Consider the following 24,090-nt stretch of genomic DNA (forward strand, 5'->3'; position numbering starts at 1 on the left):
AAAGTACTGAAAACTGGAAATACTCCAGTTAAGTAAAAATACCTTTACATTGTACTTGAGAACCGTACTTGAGTAAATGTACTTAGTTACTTTACAACACTGAAAATAGCCAAACTACTAGTCAGTGGTGAAAAGTAACTAAGTACATTTACTCAAGTACTGTACGTACAATTTTTAGGTACTTTTACTGTACAGGAGTACTTCCAATTTTCTGTACTTTTACTTCTACTCCACTACATCTCAGAGGCAAATATTGTACTTTTACTTCACTACTTCAAGTATTTGAAAACTTTAGTTACTAGTTACTTTGTGGATTTTGATTATCATTACAAAACATACATTAACCACTTCAGCCCTGTATACATTTCAGCCATTTGCATTTCAGACATTCTGCATAATGAGTACTTTTACTTTTGATACTTTAATCAAGTACAATTCTATTCCAATACTTTTGTACTTTTACTCAAGTACATTTTTAATGCCAGACTTTAACTTATAACAGAGTATTTCTACATTGCAGTATTGATACTTTTACTTAACTCTCTCAGTGCCAAGAGTATTTTCATAAAGTACTCTTTTAATTTTGTAATTTTTCATTCAAATAAATGATCTGATTGGGTTTTTAAACCCATAATACAGTTCTACCAGTAGAGAGCAACAAATCGACACATTGATGATCTCGCTGGCTCACTCGCCCAATCCCAAACAGGCTCACGTCACATCCGGTCATAACCGGATGTTGACATTTTTGACAATCGTTGATCGGGCTAAATTACGATGTGATACACGACTACGATGACTGATCGTCACCCAGACCAAAGAGAGTAGACGTGGACCTCTCCGTTTGTTTTTTATACCGTGTGAAAAAACGTGACTTTCCCTATTCTGGCCAAAAATGACCGCGGGAAAAAAATGAGAACCGGAAACGGAATCTGCGTCATGAAACCGGAACCCAATGAGTCTGAAGGAGTCAGGAAGCGAAAGTGATCATGAAAAATAAACAGAATAGCGCGACCACAGTCAAAAGTAAAAACTCGGGATTTCTCGTGCTGGCACTGAGGGTACTCGGGAAAAACTCGGGATATCTCGGGGCGTGGCACTGAGAGAGTTAAGTTAACAAACTTTTTCCACCACTGCTACTAGCTCACAGCCATGTCACAACGTGATGCGTTGTGAGCTTGTAGATCTGCTATTTTCCATGAATGCTCACGTATTAAGACATGTCAACATGGGATGCAGGGGTTTAAGTGGTTAATGGTTCAAAGAAGGTTCTTTGAGACAGACAGACAGACAGACAGACAGACAGACAGACAGACAGACAGAGTATAGTAATCAAAAACTGTAACTTTAAATAATGACTCAAGCAGAAGTAAAAGTAAATATTAAATAATGAAAATACTATTAAGTTATCAGTATCAGAATCAGTTTTATTGTCACATCACAGGTTTACAAGGTAAAAAAGTGGGTGAAATTCGTTTTTGTACATCGTTCCCATCGCAACGTTAATTTCCATAGAAAGAAGAGGGGGGGGGGGGGGGGGGAGAAGAAGAGGGGTGGGGGGCAAGTGGGAAGGAGATCAAAACAAGAGAACAACAGAAGGCCAGACAAGTTATCTACATATTTACAAAGTACCTGAGATAATAAAAAACTAAGGTGCCTGAGCATAGCAGCAATGTATGTATACTGTGCATGTTATACTTATACTCTGCATGATATACATATGGACGTTAAGGTGCTTAGAGAAAAAAAGAGCACAATAAAAAAAGACCAAAAAAAAAGTCAGTGCGTTATACATGGGATTAAGGTGCAAAAGGTCAGTGCGTGTCCACCTAGGGTGGACTGACCCTAGTATAATCCGCAAGTAGCTCCATGAGGGAGTGCAACAAAAAAGTCATTTGTACCTGGTGTAGTCCACAGGTGTGTCCGAGGGGGAGCTAAGTCCAAGTCACTGTCCCTGGTATAATCCACAGGTGTGTTCATGAAGAGCCAGAAAGGTTTTGCACCGCCTGCTGTCAGGCTGCTGAACAAGGCTTATGCCTCATTCAGCATCCTGACAGCAGCCGGATTAAAACTGCACCAGTACCTGGTGGTGGAACTCTTGATATTGCGGTAGAGCCCCTTGCCCGGTCGCGGTCGTTGTAGGGGTTTGAACAGTCTGTGACTTGGGTGGTGCTTGTCCTTGATGATGCGCTTGGCTTTGACCACGCACCGCTTTTTGTACAGTTCCTGGAGCGCTGGGAGCTCGATTCCCATTATCCGCTCTGCCGATCGCACTACTCGCTGTAGGCTGATCTTTTCTCGGGCAGTGCAGTTCCCGTACCAGGCCGTGACACAGCCTGTTAGGATGCCTTCAACAGAACTGTTGTAATACAGCCTGAGGATGCGATGTCCTACTCCGAGCTTCTTCAGGCGGCGGAGCCAGTACAGTCGCTGCTGAGCCTTTTTCCTCACGTGTGTGGTGTGCGTCTCCCATTTGAGGTCCTCCTCGATGTGTACTCCGAGGAACTTGAACTCGCTGACCCTTTCCACTGCAGCACCGTCGATGAGGATGGGCGCATGGTCTCTCCGCGGCCTCCTGAAGTCCACGTTCAGTTCTTTGGTCTTGTCGACGTTAAGAGAGAGGTTGTTCTCCCGGCACCAGCGTGCCAGTGAGTTGATCTCCTCTCTATAGTCAGACTCGTCGTTGTTGACGATTCGGCCTATCACTGTCGTGTCGTCCGCGTACTTTATGATGTGTGGCTGTGCAGTCAAACGTGTACAGGGAGTAGAGGAGAGGGCTCAGCACGCATCCCTGGGGTGCTCCGGTGTTGAGGGTCAGGGGGTCGGATGTGATGCTGCCCATTCTCACCACCTGATGTCGGTTGGACAAGAAGTCCTGTATCCAGTCGCACATGCTTGGGTGTAGCCCTAGGTCTCTGAGCTTTTTGTCAAGTATTGCTGGGACAATGGTGTTGAATGCTGAGCTGTAGTCCACGAACAGCATACGTACATATTTGTCCTTCAGCAGCTTGTTGTCCATGTGCGAGAGGACGGTGTGGAGAGCCATGGCAATAGCGTCGTCGGTGGATCTGTTTTTGCGATATGCATACTGCCACGGATCCAGCGAGGCAGGTAGCGTGGAGCGTGGAGCGTGGTAGCGTTTTTTATTTCATATGATCTGATTTATTGTCTAAATTATTAGCATAATTAAAATATGAAATGAAAAGTTCTCAGTTCTGAACTCCGTACTTGGCTTTCTGATAACAAACTGTCATTACACCTTGATAAAACACAATCCATTCTGTTTGGATCCAAACACTCCCTTAGTAATGTAAATGCAAATGATTTCAAGGTCAGAGTTGATGATATAGTAATCTCAAGCAAAGAAGAGGTTAATACCTATTAGGACTGTATTAATGACAACAAACTGACAAGTGAAAACATGGCATCAAAAAAGTTAATCAAAGATGTTTGGGCAGAATTTCCTGTTTTGTCAACAAAAGTCATCTCAAGACTCTTTCTGGAGCCTCATTCAATGTCATTGTGACTATAGCTACCTCTTGGTTCTCCAACATCTCAATGTCACTAAAGACTAAGCTTTACTGTAGACCTCTGTAGATGGGTTGCTCAACAACTGACCGCTCATTTGAATACAGGCCACACTCCTTTGTGCCCACTGCAGTTTGGTTTTCGCTCCAACCACTCTACAGAAACCGCTAACTGCTATTTTTTGGAAAGTGTCAAGTCAGGGTTGGATAAAGGTGATACAGTGGGTGCAGTATTCCTGGATCTTAAACAGGCTTTTGACACTGTAGACCAGTGTATATCAACCCTGGCAAACGTCCCAATTTTGGGCCGGGGCTACTGCTGAGGTGTGCCGCGCCGTTTGAAGGAGGTTTGAAAAAAAATCATTAAAAAAAAAATATATATATATATATATATATATATATTTTTTTTTAAACTAATAATAATCAGGCATGCAAACAGCCCCGAGGTGAAAAAGGTGACAACATGCTGTTTTTTTTCGGGTCAGGTGTCACACTATTGCCCTATTTGGATTCAAAACGGCTAGTGGAAGCTGAAAAGCTACAAGTTTGCATGTCTGAATAATGCAAAAACAGAAATATTTGTTTGCATTTGCTTTTTTTCTCCCCCATATATTTTCATGATAAAAAAGTGCGTATCGTATCGAAATCATATCGAAGTTGTGTGCCCAATATCGTATATCGTATCGTTTCGTGAAAATCGGCACACCCCTAGTGTTAAAGAAAGAGAGTTTTGACAAGAGTACCGGATGGTCTACAGTGTAGACCATCCGGTACTCTTGTCAAAACTCTCTTTCTTTAACTTTTCTACTGAGGCAGTCAAATGGTTTGATTCATATTTAACAAATAGGAAGCAAAGGGTTCGTATTGGTAACAAACAGTCAACATATCTTAACAGTAACATTGGAGTTCCTCAGGGATCAATACTGGGCCCTATCTTGTTCAGTTTGTATATTAATGATCTGCCTTCTGTCTGTCCATCTGTCTCCATACAAATGTATGCTGATGACACAGTTCTTTATATACATGCTGAAAACAAACAACTAGCAGCAGATAAACTAACTGCAGCCATGGTCCATGTATCTGATTGGTTGAGGAACTCATGTTTACACCTGAATACAAACAAAACTGTTTGTATGTTTTTTTCACGCAACTCCACAGACAATGTTTATCCAGACATTATCGTCAATGGAAACATTATTAAGGTAGTATCTGAATTTAAATATCTTGGAATCACACTAGACTCAAACTTTACATTCAAAAAACATATTAAAAATGTAGCCAACACAATCAAATTCAATCTGTCTAATTTCAGGCACGTAAGACCATATCTAACAACAGACGCATACAAACTCTTCATGCATGCTATGATTTTCTCACACATCACATACTGCTTCACAACCTGGTCACAGACAAATCTGACAACTCTCAAACCCATAGAATCACTTTACAAACAGACATTAAAAACACTTGATCAAAAACCCAACCGTTACCACCATTGCCGTATAGTTCAAAAGTATAATTTATTTAATTTTGATAGCTTTAAACATTTTGCAGATGCTTGTCTCATTTTTAAGGTTTTAAATGGGCTTGCACCTCCACCACTAAAACAGTTCATAGAGCGAAGGGAAAGTGGTGACAGAACAACAGGGGCAACTACCAGAGGAGACTGTGAGGTACCATTCAGACATAACAACTACCAGAGAGGAATGTGAGGTACCATTCAGACATAACAACTACCAGAGGAGACTGTGAGGTACCATTCAGACATAACAACTACCAGAGGAGACTGTGAGGTACCATTCAGACATAACAACTACCAGAGAGGACTGTGAGGTACCATTCAGACATAACAACTACCAGAGGAGACTGTGAGGTACCATTCAGACATAACAACTACCAGAGAGGACTGTGAGGTACCATTCAGACATAACAACTACCAGAGGAGACTGTGAGGTACCATTCAGACATAACAACTACCAGGGGAGACTGTGAGGTACCATTCAGACATAACAACTACCAGAGAGGACTGTGAGGTACCATTCAGACATAACAACTACCAGAGAGGACTGTGAGGTACCATTCAGACATAACAACTACCAGAGGAGACTGTGAGGTACCATTCAGACATAACAACTACCAGAGAGGACTGTGAGGTACCATTCAGACATAACAACTACCAGAGGAGACTGTGAGGTACCATTCAGACATAACAACTACCAGAGAGGACTGTGAGGTACCATTCATTACATTACATTACAGTCATTTAGCAGACGCTTTTATCCAAAGCGACTTACAATAAGTGCATTCAACATAGGTAGGGAACGAAACTACTAATCACCAGAAGTCTTAAGTGCATTTCCTGCATAAACAAGCAACCAAGAGTATACCTAGCGCTAAGGTAAAAGTGCAATATATCAGCTACCTACTTTCTTAAACAGATGAGACAAAATAGCAAAATCAAATGAGCACAAGCTAAAACAAATAAGTGTATTGACTAAACAAGATCCAATAAAACAATACAAAAATAAAACAAGAGTTCGTACAACTAGTTAACAACAAGTAGGCCAGGCAAAGAGGTAGGGTAGTGTTTCCTGAAGAGGTGGGTTTTCAGCCTGCGGCGAAAGATGGGCAGTGACTCTGCTGTCCTGACATCAGTGGGAAGTTCATTCCACCACTGTGGGGCCAGAACAGAAAAAAGTTGTGACCGTGTCGATCGACCAGAAGGACCCTTGAGTGACGAGGCAATCAGTCGCCCCGAGGTGGCAGACCGAAGTGGTCGGGCAGGGGTGTAGGCATAGACCATAGCCCGGAGATAAGAAGGAGCTGTTCCTTTCACTGCCCTATAGGCTAGCACCAGGGTTTTAAACTGAATGCGAGCCGCTACGGGGAGCCAGTGCAGAGAACGGAGATTCAGACATAACAACTACCAGAGGAGACTGTGAGGTACCATTCAGACATAACAACTACCAGAGGAGACTGTGAGGTACCATTCAGACATAACAACTACCAGAGGAGACTGTGAGGTACCATTCAGACATAACAACTACCAGAGGAGACTGTGAGGTACCATTCAGACATAACAACTACCAGAGAGGACTGTGAGGTACCATTCAGACATAACAACTACCAGAGAGGACTGTGAGGTACCATTCAGACATAACAACTACCAGAGAGGACTGTGAGGTACCATTCAGACATAACAACTACAAGAGGAGACTGTGAGGTACCATTCAGGGATAACAACTACCAGAGGAGACTGTGAGGTACCATTCAGACATAACAACTACCAGAGAGGACTGTGAGGTACCATTCAGACATAACAACTACCAGAGAGGACTGTGAGGTACCATTCAGACATAACAACTACCAGAGGAGACTGTGAGGTACCATTCAGACATAACAACTATCAGAGGAGACTGTGAGGTACCATTCAGACATAACAACTACCAGAGAGGACTGTGAGGTACCATTCAGACATAAAAACTACCAGAGGGGACTGTGAGGTACCATTCAGACATAACAACAACCAGAGAGGACTGTGAGGTACCATTCAGACATAACAACTACCAGAGAGGACTGTGAGGTACCATTCAGACATAACAACTACCAGAGAGGACTGTGAGGTACCATTCAGACATAACAACTACCAGAGAGGACTGTGAGGTACCATTCAGACATAACAACTACCAGAGGGGACTGTGAGGTACCATTCAGACATAACAACTACCAGAGAGGACTGTGAGGTACCATTCAGACATAACAACTACCAGAGGGGACTGTGAGGTACCATTCAGACATAACAACTACCAGAGGGGACTGTGAGGTACCATTCAGACATAACAACTACCAGAGGAAACTGTGAGGTACCATTCAGACATAACAACTACCAGAGAGGACTGTGAGGTACCATTCAGACATAACAACTACCAGAGGAGACTGTGAGGTACCATTCAGACATAACAAATACCAGAGGGGACTGTGAGGTACCATTCAGACATAACAAATACCAGAGGGGACTGTGAGGTACCATTCAGACATAACAAATACCAGAGAGGACTGTGAGGTACCATTCAGACATGACAACTACCAGAGGAGACTGTGAGGTACCATTCAGACATAACAACTACCAGAGGAGACTGTGAGGTACCATTCAGACATAACAACTACCAGAGGAGACTGTGAGGTACCATTCAGACATAACAACTACCAGAGGAGACTGTGAGGTACCATTCAATCATAACAACTACCAGAGAGGACTGTGAGGTACCATTCAGACATGACAACTACCAGAGGAGACTGTGAGGTACCATTCAGACATAACAACTACCAGAGGAGACTGTGAGGTACCATTCAGACATAACAACTACCAGAGAGGACTGTGAGGTACCATTCAGACATGACAACTACCAGAGGAGACTGTGAGGTACCATTCAGACATAACAACTACCAGAGAGGACTGTGAGGTACCATTCAGACATAACAACTACCAGAGAGGACTGTGAGGTACCATTCAGACATAACAACTACCAGAGGGGACTGTGAGGTACCATTCAGACATAACAACTACCAGAGGAGACTGTGAGGTACCATTCAGACATAACAACTACCAGAGGAGACTGTGAGGTACCATTCAGACATAACAACTACCAGAGGAGACTGTGAGGTACCATTCAGACATAACAACTACCAGAGAGGACTGTGAGGTACCATTCAGACATAACAACTACCAGAGGGGACTGTGAGGTACTATTCAGACATAACAACTACCAGAGAGGACTGTGAGGTACCATTCAGACATAACAACTACCAGAGGAGACTGTGAGGTACCATTCAGACATAACAACTACCAGAGAGGACTGTGAGGTACCATTCAGACAGAACGACTACCAGAGGGGACTGTGAGGTACCATTCAGACATAACAACTACCAGAGGAGACTGTGAGGTACCATTCAGACATAACAACTACCAGAGAGGACTGTGAGGTACCATTCAGACATAAAAACTACCAGAGGGGACTGTGAGGTACCATTCAGACATAACAACAACCAGAGAGGACTGTGAGGTACCATTCAGACATAACAACTACCAGAGAGGACTGTGAGGTACCATTCAGACATAACAACTACCAGAGAGGACTGTGAGGTACCATTCAGACATAACAACTACCAGAGAGGACTGTGAGGTACCATTCAGACATAACAACTACCAGAGGGGACTGTGAGGTACCATTCAGACATAACAACTACCAGAGAGGACTGTGAGGTACCATTCAGACATAACAACTACCAGAGGGGACTGTGAGGTACCATTCAGACATAACAACTACCAGAGGGGACTGTGAGGTACCATTCAGACATAACAACTACCAGAGGAAACTGTGAGGTACCATTCAGACATAACAACTACCAGAGAGGACTGTGAGGTACCATTCAGACATAACAACTACCAGAGGAGACTGTGAGGTACCATTCAGACATAACAAATACCAGAGGGGACTGTGAGGTACCATTCAGACATAACAAATACCAGAGGGGACTGTGAGGTACCATTCAGACATAACAAATACCAGAGAGGACTGTGAGGTACCATTCAGACATGACAACTACCAGAGGAGACTGTGAGGTACCATTCAGACATAACAACTACCAGAGGAGACTGTGAGGTACCATTCAGACATAACAACTACCAGAGGAGACTGTGAGGTACCATTCAGACATAACAACTACCAGAGGAGACTGTGAGGTACCATTCAATCATAACAACTACCAGAGAGGACTGTGAGGTACCATTCAGACATGACAACTACCAGAGGAGACTGTGAGGTACCATTCAGACATAACAACTACCAGAGGAGACTGTGAGGTACCATTCAGACATAACAACTACCAGAGAGGACTGTGAGGTACCATTCAGACATGACAACTACCAGAGGAGACTGTGAGGTACCATTCAGACATAACAACTACCAGAGAGGACTGTGAGGTACCATTCAGACATAACAACTACCAGAGAGGACTGTGAGGTACCATTCAGACATAACAACTACCAGAGGGGACTGTGAGGTACCATTCAGACATAACAACTACCAGAGGAGACTGTGAGGTACCATTCAGACATAACAACTACCAGAGGAGACTGTGAGGTACCATTCAGACATAACAACTACCAGAGGAGACTGTGAGGTACCATTCAGACATAACAACTACCAGAGAGGACTGTGAGGTACCATTCAGACATAACAACTACCAGAGGGGACTGTGAGGTACTATTCAGACATAACAACTACCAGAGAGGACTGTGAGGTACCATTCAGACATAACAACTACCAGAGGAGACTGTGAGGTACCATTCAGACATAACAACTACCAGAGAGGACTGTGAGGTACCATTCAGACAGAACGACTACCAGAGGGGACTGTGAGGTACCATTCAGACATAACAACTACCAGAGGAGACTGTGAGGTACCATTCAGACATAACAACTACCAGAGGGGACTGTGAGGTACCATTCAGACATAACAACTACCAGAGAGGACTGTGAGGTACCATTCAGACATAACAACTACCAGAGAGGACTGTGAGGTACCATTCAGACATAACAACTACCAGAGGAGACTGTGAGGTACCATTCAGGGATAACAACTACCAGAGGAGACTGTGAGGTACCATTCAGACATAACAACTACCAGAGAGGACTGTGAGGTACCATTCAGACATAACAACTACCAGAGAGGACTGTGAGGTACCATTCAGACATAACAACTACCAGAGGAGACTGTGAGGTACCATTCAGACATAACAACTATCAGAGGAGACTGTGAGGTACCATTCAGACATAACAACTACCAGAGAGGACTGTGAGGTACCATTCAGACATAAAAACTACCAGAGGGGACTGTGAGGTACCATTCAGACATAACAACAACCAGAGAGGACTGTGAGGTACCATTCAGACATAACAACTACCAGAGAGGACTGTGAGGTACCATTCAGACATAACAACTACCAGAGAGGACTGTGAGGTACCATTCAGACATAACAACTACCAGAGGGGACTGTGAGGTACCATTCAGACATAACAACTACCAGAGAGGACTGTGAGGTACCATTCAGACATAACAACTACCAGAGGGGACTGTGAGGTACCATTCAGACATAACAACTACCAGAGGGGACTGTGAGGTACCATTCAGACATAACAACTACCAGAGGAAACTGTGAGGTACCATTCAGACATAACAACTACCAGAGAGGACTGTGAGGTACCATTCAGACATAACAACTACCAGAGGAGACTGTGAGGTACCATTCAGACATAACAAATACCAGAGGGGACTGTGAGGTACCATTCAGACATAACAAATACCAGAGGGGACTGTGAGGTACCATTCAGACATAACAAATACCAGAGAGGACTGTGAGGTACCATTCAGACATGACAACTACCAGAGGAGACTGTGAGGTACCATTCAGACATAACAACTACCAGAGGAGACTGTGAGGTACCATTCAGACATAACAACTACCAGAGGAGACTGTGAGGTACCATTCAGACATAACAACTACCAGAGGAGACTGTGAGGTACCATTCAGACATAACAACTACCAGAGAGGACTGTGAGGTACCATTCAGACATAACAACTACCAGAGAGGACTGTGAGGTACCATTCAGACATAACAACTACCAGAGGAGACTGTGAGGTACCATTCAGGGATAACAACTACCAGAGGAGACTGTGAGGTACCATTCAGACATAACAACTACCAGAGAGGACTGTGAGGTACCATTCAGACATAACAACTACCAGAGAGGACTGTGAGGTACCATTCAGACATAACAACTACCAGAGAGGACTGTGAGGTACCATTCAGACATAACAACTACCAGAGGGGACTGTGAGGTACCATTCAGACATAACAACTACCAGAGGAGACTGTGAGGTACCATTCAGACATAACAACTACCAGAGGAGACTGTGAGGTACCATTCAGACATAACAACTACCAGAGGAGACTGTGAGGTACCATTCAGACATAACAACTACCAGAGAGGACTGTGAGGTACCATTCAGACATAACAACTACCAGAGGGGACTGTGAGGTACTATTCAGACATAACAACTACCAGAGAGGACTGTGAGGTACCATTCAGACATAACAACTACCAGAGGAGACTGTGAGGTACCATTCAGACATAACAACTACCAGAGAGGACTGTGAGGTACCATTCAGACAGAACGACTACCAGAGGGGACTGTGAGGTACCATTCAGACATAACAACTACCAGAGGAGACTGTGAGGTACCATTCAGACATAACAACTGATTCAGACATAACAACTGAATGGAAAGGGTCAGCGAGTTCAAGTTCCTCGGAGTACACATCGAGGAGGACCTCAAATGGGAGACGCACACCACACACGTGAGGAAAAAGGCTCAGCAGCGACTGTACTGGCTCAGCCGCCTGAAGAAGCTCGGAGTAGGACGTCGCATCCTCAGGCTGTATTACAACAGTTCTGTTTGTGTCACGGCCTGGTACGGGAACTGCACTGCCCGAGAAAAGATCAGCCTACAGTGAGTAGTGCGATCGGCAGAGCGGATAATGGGAATCGAGCTCCCAGCGCTCCAGGAACTGTACAAAAAGCGGTGCGTGGTCAAAGCCAAGCGCATCATCAAGGACAAGCACCACCCAAGTCACAGACTGTTCAAACCTCTACAACGACCGCGACCGGGCAAGGGGCTCTACCGCAGTATCAAGAGTTCCACCACCAGGTTCTGGTGTAGTTTTAATCCGGCTGCTGTCAGGATGCTGAATGAGGCATAAGCCTTGTTCAGCAGCCTGACAGCAGGCGGTGCAAAACCTTTCTGGCTCTTCATGAACACACCTGTGGATTATACCAGGGACAGTGACTTGGACTTAGCTCCCCCTCGGACACACCTGTGGACTACACCAGGTACAAATGACTTTTTTGCTGCACTCCCTCATGGAGCTACTTGCGGATTATACTAGGGTCAGTCCACCCTAGGTGGACACGCACTGACCTTTTGCACCTTAATCCCATGTATAACGCACTGACTTTTTTTGTCTTTTTATTGTGCTCTTTTTTCTCTAAGCACCTTAACGTCCATATGTATATCATGCACAGTATAAGTATAACATGCACAGTATACATACATTGCTGCTATGCTCAGGCACCTTAGTTTTGTTATTATCTCAGGTACTTTGTAAATATGTAGATAACTTGTCTGGCCTTCTGTTGCTCTCTTGTTTTGATCTCCTTCCCACTTGCCCCCCACCCCCTCTTCTTCTCCCCCCCCCCTCTTCTTTCTATGGAAATTAACGTTGCGATGGGAACGATGTACAAAAACGAATTTCACCCACTTCTTTACCTTGTAAACCTGTGATGTGACAATAAAACTGATTCTGATTCTGAACAACTACCAGAGGGGACTGTGAGGTACCATTCAGACATAACAACTACCAGAGGAGACTGTGAGGTACCATTCAGACATAACAACTACCAGAGGAGACTGTGAGGTACCATTCAGACATAACAACTACCAGAGAGGACTGTGAGGTACCATTCAGACATAACAACTACCAGAGAGGACTGTGAGGTACCATTCAGACATAACAACTACCAGAGGAGACTGTGAGGTACCATTCAGACATAACAACTACCAGAGGAGACTGTGAGGTACCATTCAGACATAACAACTACCAGAGGAGACTGTGAGGTACCATTCAGACATAACAACTACCAGAGAGGACTGTGAGGTACCATTCAGACATGACAACTACCAGAGGAGACTGTGAGGTACCATTCAGACATAACAACTACCAGAGAGGACTGTGAGGTACCATTCAGACATAACAACTACCAGAGAGGACTGTGAGGTACCATTCAGACATAACAACTACCAGAGAGGACTGTGAGGTACCATTCAGACATAACAACTACCAGAGGAGACTGTGAGGTACCATTCAGACATAACAACTACCAGAGGAGACTGTGAGGTACCATTCAGACATAACAACTACCAGAGAGGACTGTGAGGTACCATTCAGACATAACAACTACCAGAGAGGACTGTGAGGTACCATTCAGACATAACAACTACCAGAGGAGACTGTGAGGTACCATTCAGACATAACAACTACCAGAGGAGACTGTGAGGTACCATTCAGACATAACAAATACCAGAGGGGACTGTGAGGTACCATTCAGACATAACAACTACCAGAGAGGACTGTGAGGTACCATTCAGACATAACTACCAGAGAGGACTGTGAGGTACCATTCAGACATAACAACTACCAGAGAGGACTGTGAGGTACCATTCAGACATAACAACTACCAGAGGGGACTGTGAGGTACCATTCAGACATAACAACTACCAGAGGAGACTGTGAGGTACCATTCAGACATAACAAATACCAGAGGAGACTGTGAGGTACCATTCAGACATAACAACTACCAGAGAGGACTGTGAGGTACCATTCAGACATAACAACAACCAGAGAGGACTGTGAGGTACCATTCAGACATAACAACTACCAGAGGAGACTGTGAGGTACCATTCAGACAGAGTGTGTTTGGTAAAACAGTCTTCTCTGTTAGAGCCTCCCATCACTGGTCTCCCTTCAGAAGTAAGAGAGACCACCAACTATCTAACCTTCAAATTCAACCTTAAAAGATGGCTTAAAGCTAACCAAATTTGTAATCATGGGTAAATTTCAGCTTCATTAATCACTGATGTGTCTTCTCATATTTTACTTTGTTTTGTCTTCTGTACTATGTCTACTTGTCTTGTATTGTTGACGACGATGTCTTTTTTGTATTGATAGCTATACCACTTTTTTTAACAGCCTGCTCAGGGACTACAGATGAAAATTAGCCAACTCTGGCTCATTTACATGGACGTGAATAACTGACATGTTGATCAATGTGCATTGTCCCCGTTAAATAAATAAATTAATAAATTAATAAATTAATACATAAATAAATACATAAATAAATACATAAATAAATACATAAATAAATAAAGAAATAAAGAAATAAAGAAATAAAGAAATTCCCACACATGTTGCTATAGGGATGGCTCAGGGTAGAATACAAGTTTAAGCAATTAAACATGGGATTTTTTAAGATTCAAGTCAAAGAGGCCTCGTTGCCCTCAATACCCTCCATACCCTCAATGCCCTCAATACCCTCCATACCCTCAATGCCCTCAATACCCTCCATGCCCTCAATACCCTCCATACCCTCAATGCCCTCAATACCCTCCATACCCTCCATACCCTCAATACCCTCCATACCCTCAATACCCTCCATACCCTCAATACCCTCAATACCCTCCATACCCTCAATGCCCTCAATGCCCTCAATACCCTCCATACCCTCCATACCCTCCATACCCTCCATACCCTCAATGCCCTCAATACCCTCCATACCCTCCATACCCTCCATACCCTCAATACCCTCAATGCCCTCAATGCCCTCCATACCCTCTTACCTGACTAACTACCTCCCCAAAGTGAGTGACACCCAAAGCCACAACACTCGAGGAAGCGACAACGATCTGGTAAAACCCACTTATAGAACATTATCATTCTACTACTCTGACACCAAAGTGTGGAATGCTCGAACATCATCTCTTTAAAAAATGATCAGTTATATAGTTTTTTTAATACAGCCAATCTTCAAGCTTACAATGTGTCACAATGTGAGACGTTGTGAGCTTGTAGATCTCCTATTTTTGCTATTTCTTATACATTTTTAAATATAGATAATGTACGAGCCGATCTACAAGCTCACACAGCCTCGCATCGTGATTGCATTTCTGCTATTTTTGAAATATAGCAAAAATACAAACTCAATCCTAAGCCTTGTCTTTGTAGATCAGCTATTTTTGAAATATGGCCAATCTCCAAGCTCACAATGTGTCACAATGCGAGGTGTCATGAGCTTGTAGATCTACTATTTTTGCATTTTGTTTAAAGTTTAGACAATCTACGAGCCAATCTACCAACTCAGAATGTGTCACGATGTCAGGCGTTGTGAGCTTGCAGATCAGCTATTTTTTGAAAAAATAGCCCAACTACAAGCTCACAACCTGACAGATTTTGACAGTGTCAACTGTGTGGATTGGATCAACGGTGCCTCACAGGTCCAGATGTTATGTTTGTGACAACGGTCTGTGGTCAGTGGTCTGTGGTCTGTGGTCCGTGGTCAGTGGTCTGTGGTCTGTGGTCAGTGGTCTATCTGCCTGCCCACCCTCTAGACAATTTTAATATAAAAGCTCACCACGCTTCTTGATGCAATGTATTGTGAGTTTGTAGATCGGCTATTTTTAGGTTTGAAATATAGCCAATCTACAAGCTCACAATGTGTCGTGATGCAAAGCACTGTGAGCTTGTAGATCGGCTATTTACAAATTATTGCTGATCTACAAACTCACAACCGTCACAATACATGTTGAAAGATCACTTTCTTTCTTTTTTTCATAGCGTTTGTAGAGCAGATCATTTTTTTTCATATAGGCGATCTACAAGCTCACAATGCAGGCGTTGTGAGCTAATGTGTCATGAAGCAACACGTTGTGAGCTTGTAGATCGGCTATTGTTGTGTTTGAATATAGTCGATTTTCAAAATCACGATGTTATGTTGTGATCTTGTAGACCATTTATTTTTGAAATATTGCTGAACTACTAGCTCACAACCCATCAAAATGATACGCATTGTGAGCTTGTAGATTGGCTATTTATGTTGTTCAAAATATAGGAGATCTACAAGCTCACAACGCAGCGAGCCTCGACGTGTTGTGAGCTTGTAGGTCTGCTATTTTTGTCTCACAACACTGTCATGCAACTAAATATACAGTACCTTAAATCGGACCTCAAGGTACGTGAGTAACTCCAAAACAGAAGGAGTAGTAGTAATACAGAGCATGGTGGACGTCAGAGAAGGACAAGTGGATTTTGAAGTCAACATGGAGGAGAATGAGGAGAATACTAGACAGGAGAGAGATGAAAGGAGAATGAGGAGAGACAGGAGAGAGATGAAAGGAGAATGAGGAGAATACTAGACAGGAGAGAGATGAAAGGAGAATGAGGAGAATACTAGACAGGAGAGAGATGAAAGGAGAATCCTCCTATAATTCTAGTAAGCTCTGAGACCAACCTGTGAGCCCAAACCTGTGAGCCCAAAATGTTTCAGCCCGGTTCTCCTCAGTGCCCCAAGCTATTGATCTCAAATTGCGCACAGCCATTGACCATTACCATGTGCATGGAACTGTGAAGCCCGTTTTTCGATTACATAAAATCTCAGCTTATTATTACCGTTTATGTGTCAAACAATGGGAGATCGCGCTGCGCAGGGTTGCCAGGTTTCGCGAGACAAACAAGCAGCAAGGTCTATGAAAACAAGGCCAAACGAAGCGAGCCCTACAAGCAACAAGGTCTATGAAAAGAAGGCCAAACGAAGCACCGTCACACATATACACTGCCTCTTGGAAAACAGCCAATCTACAAGCTCACAACGCGTCCCCACACCCACCTGCACTTTCACAACCAACGCCAAAAACACACTTCCACCAATATTGCCCCTAAACCGCTTACAATAGGCGAACATGGCAACACCAAAGTCTGTCACACCATAGACCCCGCCCACTCTGAGTGCATTCTTACGGATCTGTGTGTGTGTGTGTGTGTGTGTGTGTGTGTGTGTGTGTGTGTGTGTGTGTGTGTGTGTGTGTGTGTGTGTGTGTGTGTGTGTGTGTGACACGGACCGGGGGGGAGGCGGGCGAGTAACATGCCTACGCTACGCCAGGGAGCCACATTTCATTCTACATCGTGGCTCTGTGGTGTGTGTGTGGGTGGGGGGGAGATGATCGCATCGCACCACAACTTGGGTCCGCGCCCGTGTATGCGTGGACATGCACGTGCGCATGCACGTTGGGGAGGCACGTGTGACGTGTCACAATGTACATTATTTGTGTTTGCGCGACGCCCGTGTGTGTGTTCGCTACGGGCCACGGGCCGCATGAGGATGTACCGTGGTGTGTGTATGTGTGTGTGTGTGTGTGTGTGTTTGTGCGCGCTCGCGTCGGCTCGTGCGCATGTGTGTTGGCGACGGGGGACGGCTAGATCTGTATATGCGCGGGTGTTTGTGTGTGTTCTGTGCCTCCACGACGGGATGTACGTGTGTGTGTACACACTACACCATTGGTTCTTAAAGTGGGGTCCGGGGACCCCCAGGGGTCCTTGAGGGAGTTCCAGGGGGTCCCCAGCTAAGACAGTCTCAATCAGACAATCTCGCCATGCTTATGCTGGCTGGACAGAGAGAGAGGGGGGAGAGAGGGGCGGAGGGAGGGGGAGAGACAGAGAGTTTAAGTAAATCTCTCCACCAGAGACACAAAAGTTAATCTCATCTAGCCATTACACCATGTCGAGTCTCCGAAAATCTGTACAAGCTAACGATACGGCCGTTTCACAATCTCGCCCCTAAACACGGTCGCCCCGGCTCGCACGGAACGGTCTGGGGCGAGCAATCTGCGCCTCATTGTCTCGCCCCTAAACACGGTCACCCCGGATCGCAACGAATGGTGGAGAGCGTTTATTTGTTAAGGAACGCCCATGCATTCTCCACTGTTGAATGTGCACCCTTTAAGTGCATATCTGCATGCACATAATTATATTGTTGTTAAGTTGAAATAATAGTTGTACAAGTTGTAATAACAGTGTTGTATAATTATTTTTGCTGTAGTAATCAATTCATTATAATATAAGTACAATGAATGACAGAATATATATATATATATATATATATATATATATATATATATATATATAATATTTCTTTTTTTTGTGTGTGTGTGTGTGTGTGTGTGTGTGTGTGTGTATGTATGTATGTATGTATGTATGTATGTATGTATGTATGTATGTATGTATGTATGTATGTATGTATATATATATGTATATATGTATGTATGTAGGACGTGCAATAACCCCACGTTTGCAACTACTTTTGCCTGCGCACTTCACCGGGTATGGTCTAGTGAGGAGAATACTAGACAGGAGAGAGATGAAAGGAGAATGAGGAGAATACTAGACAGGAGAGAGATGAAAGGAGAATGAGGAGAATACTAGACAGGAGAGAGATGAAAGGAGAATGAGGAGAATACTAGACAGGAGAGAGATGAAAGGAGAATGAGGAGAATACTAGACAGGAGAGAGATGAAAGGAGAATGAGGAGAATACTAGACAGGAGAGAGATGAAAGGAGAATGAGGAGAATACTAGACAGGAGAGAGATGAAAATGTCAACTTAAGAGGGAAGAAAAAAGGAAGTTCGATTTGAAGTTCAAACTAGCAGTGGTGAATTATGCAGAGCAGCACTCTGGAGAAGCAGCTGCCAGACAGTTTAATGTGGATCTGAAGCGCGTTAGAGAATGGAAGAAACTAAAAAGTAAAATGACTTTTCAGGCGGACGTGAATGTCTTTGAATGGCATCGCTTTTCAGGTGGAGGAGGAAGAAAGTGAGTGAGGAGCTGGAAAGTAACTTGTGTCAGTGGATATAACACACACATGGACAGAACCTCAGAGTCTCCTGGACAATGATTGGAGGGTGCACAGATAGACTCTAGGTGGTGCTAGAGCACCTGCCCTTTGCCCTCTTGACCAGAAGTGCCCTTTAAAAAATAAAAAAAAGTTTACAGTATGTAGCCCATGGTGACATCGATCAATTCGGGATTAAAAGCTTCTAATATATTGACAATTCCCCAAAATGTGCATTGCAATTTTCTTCTATAAATCTCACACTACTAGGGCAGCCGGCGGTTCTGAGTGCCGCGCAAGGTGCCCTTTTTTTTTACTTGAGCACCTGCCCCTCAAAATGTCTGTGCACGCCACTGATGCATAGCATCCCCGGGGCCGTGATAGCTTCCTCAAAGAATGGATGGTTCAACGACGACCTGAAGAAGGAATGGCTCCAGAAGGTGGTGGTGGGGAAATTCCACTTTGGACCAAGGCTGCTCGCATGGGACTCGTACCGCTGCCATATCAGCGTGGCCACGAAGGCAGAGCTGAAGAAGGAGTACAACGTTACAATGGCTGTAATACCTGGAGGTTGAACCAAGTACCTTCAGCCCCCTGACGTGGTGAGGAACGGCCCCTTCAAAGCTCACCTCCATGACGCCTACGATAACTGATGGCAGGTGATACAGACAAGTCCTACACCAAGTCAGAGAACCTGAGAGCCTCTTCTCACGCCTCCTGGTCCACTGGGTCCTGAGAACCTGGGACGCCCTGGATCAGGACACTCTGATCAACTCATTTAAGGTAGGAGTGTGTGTGAGAGAGAGAGAGACAGAGAGAGAGAGTGAGGTGTGTGTGTGTGTGTGTGTGTGTGTGTGTGTGTGTGTGTGTGTGTGTGTGTGTGTGTGTGTGTGTGTGTGTGTGAAGATGATGAGGAAGAGGATGATGATGAGGAAGAGGATGATGATGATGATGAGGAAGAGGATGATGATGATGATGATGATGAGTGGCATTGAGCTTCAGTATTATTGTAGCTGCTGTGTTGTTGTGATGGTGGTGGTTGTTGTTTTATACACTATACTGTATATACTGTAAACAGTTTGATACAGTACTTGGTACCATAACTTTATTCTATGCGGTACTTTACGGTATTTAAGATGTATCGAAGCTTTGATTTATTGTTTATTTTTTTATTACAGTATTACCGTAGACAATATTTTCACTACATGTTGATCTTTTTACGTCTTGTTTACAGACAGTATCTTGTAACTACTGGCATGTTGATGCCTTGGCTACCGTACCTCTTGTTTAAAGTACTGTACAGTATATCTTGTTGTTTAGTTATATGCTTGTAATATGTTTACATTACCGGTATGTCTTATACAGTAATGTTTCACTAAAACAACATGCTGGACAGGAACTGTAACCAAATAATGGTATAAATAAATAAGTAAATAAAAGCCTGTTGCAAATACCCGCCTGGTTCTTTTAAACGCCCGGGCTACTATTTATAAATATACAGACTATTTTATGAAGTATAGCTGACATACAAGCTCAGGGGTCATGATGTAAGGGGTTTTGAGCTTGTAGATCGGCTAATGTTGCTATGTTTGAAATATAGGCAATTTACAAGCTCACAACTCGTCACTATGCAACACATTGTGAGCTTGTAGATTGGCTATGTTTTACTATTTTGAAATAGACGATCTACAAGCTCACTATGTGCGAACAAGTGAATGAGTGGGTTTCTGTCATTCTAAACTCCCACATAATTCTATTGACTGACTTAAGCTCTCAGCCAGGGGTGTCGTTACGGTGTATGACCACCTTTTCTGACCAACACACACACACCCAACATCAAATCAGGCGTTGTGACTGTGAACGCATAGTGTGTCACTTCACTAAAACAGACAACAAACTGAGATAGGCCTAACTGAGTTTGATTGCTGAAAGTAGGCCTACGTAAAAAAGGTTTGTAAAAATGATATTGTATGTATCACCTCTCATATGATATTTCCTGTTGCCTATTAACCAATAATGAAAGTCAATAATTAAAGTATCTATTCTTCTTAATAATATACAAATGTTGTAAAGTTATAGCAGTGACTGAGACAACAGGCTAATAAACTAAGCCAAATGACAGCTGTGTAAGTCAACGCCCACATGCACGACCGCACAACTGGTTGCAGCCCTCTCCCCGAAACCAGTTTAACACCACTGCCTTGTACAAAATGTAATCCTGTTATTAAACTCAATTAGATGAATTATTAAGTGTTATAACCTGTAGTATTTGTTTAATAGCTACAACAAATAGCCTTCAATCAATCTCTGCTTGTAGGACGACATGGATACAAAAGCACAATGAAATGTCTTTGATCCACAGCTCAGCAAGCTGACAGAGATAACTCCCTCTAGTGGCTGTTAACTGTACTGCGCACCGAGCTCCACAGTAATCCAAAGAGAATTGATTGGTCAGTAGACGGTAGTATATGTTGATCTGTTGCATGCAGCATGTTACCATGGTGATGTACCCGGTAAGAAGTGAACGATTAACTTGTAACCCTGAAACAGGGCTTCACCTGAAGTTACCTCATTAACCCCTAAATCCAGCTTCATAGTTACTGTCCCATGGAAGACAAGACAATGACGGTGAGTTTCTTGATGTCCAACTAAACCCCTGAATCACACAGAGTCTACCAAACTATACAGTAGGTGTGAATCTGCCCTAAAAATCCATGTATAAAATGTCAAAATTGACAGATACTCACATCCTTTAATGAGATGAGGATTGAACCGATCTTCTCCACCATGTGTCACTCTGTAGGAAGTAGAACAACAACAATGCATCAATGTCTGTCTAACACAACGTCTCCACTACCTGACACTATTATTATTATTATTATTATTATTATTATGTACACTACAGTGTTTCTCCTAACATTATCCTGACCAGGCAGCTCATCCTGACAAACTCACTGCCGCCCCCTGGAGGACCTCCCTATAGGCTATGTCAGGGGTCCTCAACAGGCGGACCGCGGTCCATGACCGGACCGCGGGACACCTCTCTGTGGACCCTGGGAAAATTATAATAAAAAATAAAAAAAATAATTTTTTTTTTTTTTTTTTTTTTTTTTTACCCTAAAACCGAAATATAGTAACAAAAACGGGGGGAAAAAAGGAAAAAATCGCGTGCGTGTGCATGTGCGGACCCTAGCCTTATTCAAAAACGTATTTGTGGACCTTCAAGATTTGTTGTTGAGGACCCCTGGGCTATGTCCTTGTAGCTCATATCTGAGGACCTCCCGTTATGCACTACAAGGTCACGACATTTTTCTGTTCTGGCCCCACAGTGGTGGAAGGCAGAGGAAGAACTGCCACCCTTTTCACATTGTCCTGATATAGCGCCACCAGCAGGTCTAATTTAACTAAACATATTTTTGGAACAAAACGCCTCAAATCATGAATGCAGTGTCCGATTGCCGTGAAAGGCCTAAGAACAAATGTCACCCTTTTCACGTTGGCCTATTATAGCGCCACCATGAGGCCACAATAACCTACCTGACCTGACGGAGACTGTGCTCCGAGGAGCACTTTTTCTTGTTCTGTGTTCTTTCAATGAAATTTGGTATATTTCAAGGCAATCAAATGCTACAGCTTGGAATGTAAACCTAGGACCTTTCTGCGCAGAGACATAGAGAGATGTTGAACATGAGACATGATTAGACAGAGGCTACAGTGACGGCTATGCACTGTGTTGAATATCTCTCCTTTCAATGTGATGTTTCTGTGCTCTCTTTATCTAGTCACTTAAATGCAAGCACATAGCATAGCACTGCGTTTTGCATATAGCGTGACCTTGGTGTGACCTTGGTCTTAAAGGGAATGTCAACCGATACTCTGATTAGTTTAAATGTAACAAAATAACTAGTCTTCGTGTGACATAATGTGTGTGCGGCCACCTTTATGTCTCTTGAAGACTAGGTTGATTAATGTAACACCCAAACCACACCTGTGAATAATCTAGCGTGTAGCGCAGGTGTTTAGAGGCAGCGCTGCGTGTTGCACATGACAGAACATAGTAAAATAGCGATGGATGTGCCCCCACATGCAAACATTACCCACAAATAGCGGGTAACGGGTTCTCCCGGAAAACAGTGCCCCAAGTCTACTTACTTGAGATTCTTCAGCCCAGCGAGAGAGAGCAGCGTCTTCATTCCTGACTCAGTCACCATGTTTAGAGTCAGGTCCAATTCTCTCAGATGGAGGGTGGGATTAGAAGTTAGAGCTGAGGACAGAACTTCACAGCATCTCTCTGACAACGAGCAGTTCTTCAGTCTAAATGTGAGTGTGGAATGATTACAAATTAATAAAATACAGTATTCCTGGATAGAGAACCATCTATTAGAGGAACTGGTCTTGATCGACTGTCAAGGTTTTGGACTAGTGACCCAAGAGCTGGAAAGAAAATATCTAATGTAAATATTGTTTAGTCAATCAATAAATAACATGTTTTAATAGCTATCACTTCACCTTGTGTTTAGCATCAAGCACGTTACGTAATATAGTTGTTTTGGATTAAATAATGCTGTTTATCCAGACATGCATAGTGTGAACACACAAGGCAGTTGAGTTGTGCATTTTATAGTAAGTGGTACTTTTACACAGTATACTCAGTAAACTGTTATATTAATTGGTACTCTTACAGTCCCTCAGTAAACTGTTATTGTATTAATTGGTACTCTTACAGTCCCTCAGTAAACTGTTATTGTATTAATTGGTACTCTTACAGTCCCTCAGTAAACTATTATTGTATTAATTGGTACTCTTACAGTCCCTCAGTAAACTGTTATTGTATTAATTGGTACTCTTACAGTCCCTCAGTAAACTTATTATTGTATTAATTGGTACTCTTACAGTCCCTCAGTAAACTGTTATTGTATTAATTGGTACTCTTACAGCCCCTCAGTAAACTGTTATTGTATTAATTGGTACTCTTACACTCCCTCAGTATATTGCTATTGTATT

At 43.4% G+C, this 24,090-nt stretch overlaps 1 protein-coding gene across 2 annotated transcripts in view; it reads right to left on the minus strand.

Annotated features, from left to right (window-relative positions):
- Window positions 1-24,090, minus strand: part of LOC308077340 (NACHT, LRR and PYD domains-containing protein 12-like) — a 60,069-nt gene that overhangs the window by 3,419 nt on the left and 32,560 nt on the right. For both annotated transcript variants that reach the window (XM_080417988.1, XM_080417987.1), the window contains 2 exons: window positions 23,239-23,400; window positions 21,834-21,883 (listed from right to left, as the gene is read on the minus strand). In XM_080417988.1, the coding sequence (XP_080274114.1) occupies window positions 21,834-21,883; window positions 23,239-23,400 (212 nt within the window). The remainder of the gene's footprint in view (window positions 1-21,833; window positions 21,884-23,238; window positions 23,401-24,090) is intronic.

The sequence above is a fragment of the Gymnoscopelus braueri genome, assembly GCF_963280865.1.
Source record: "Gymnoscopelus braueri genome assembly, chromosome: 21".
NCBI lineage: Eukaryota > Metazoa > Chordata > Actinopteri > Myctophiformes > Myctophidae > Gymnoscopelus > Gymnoscopelus braueri.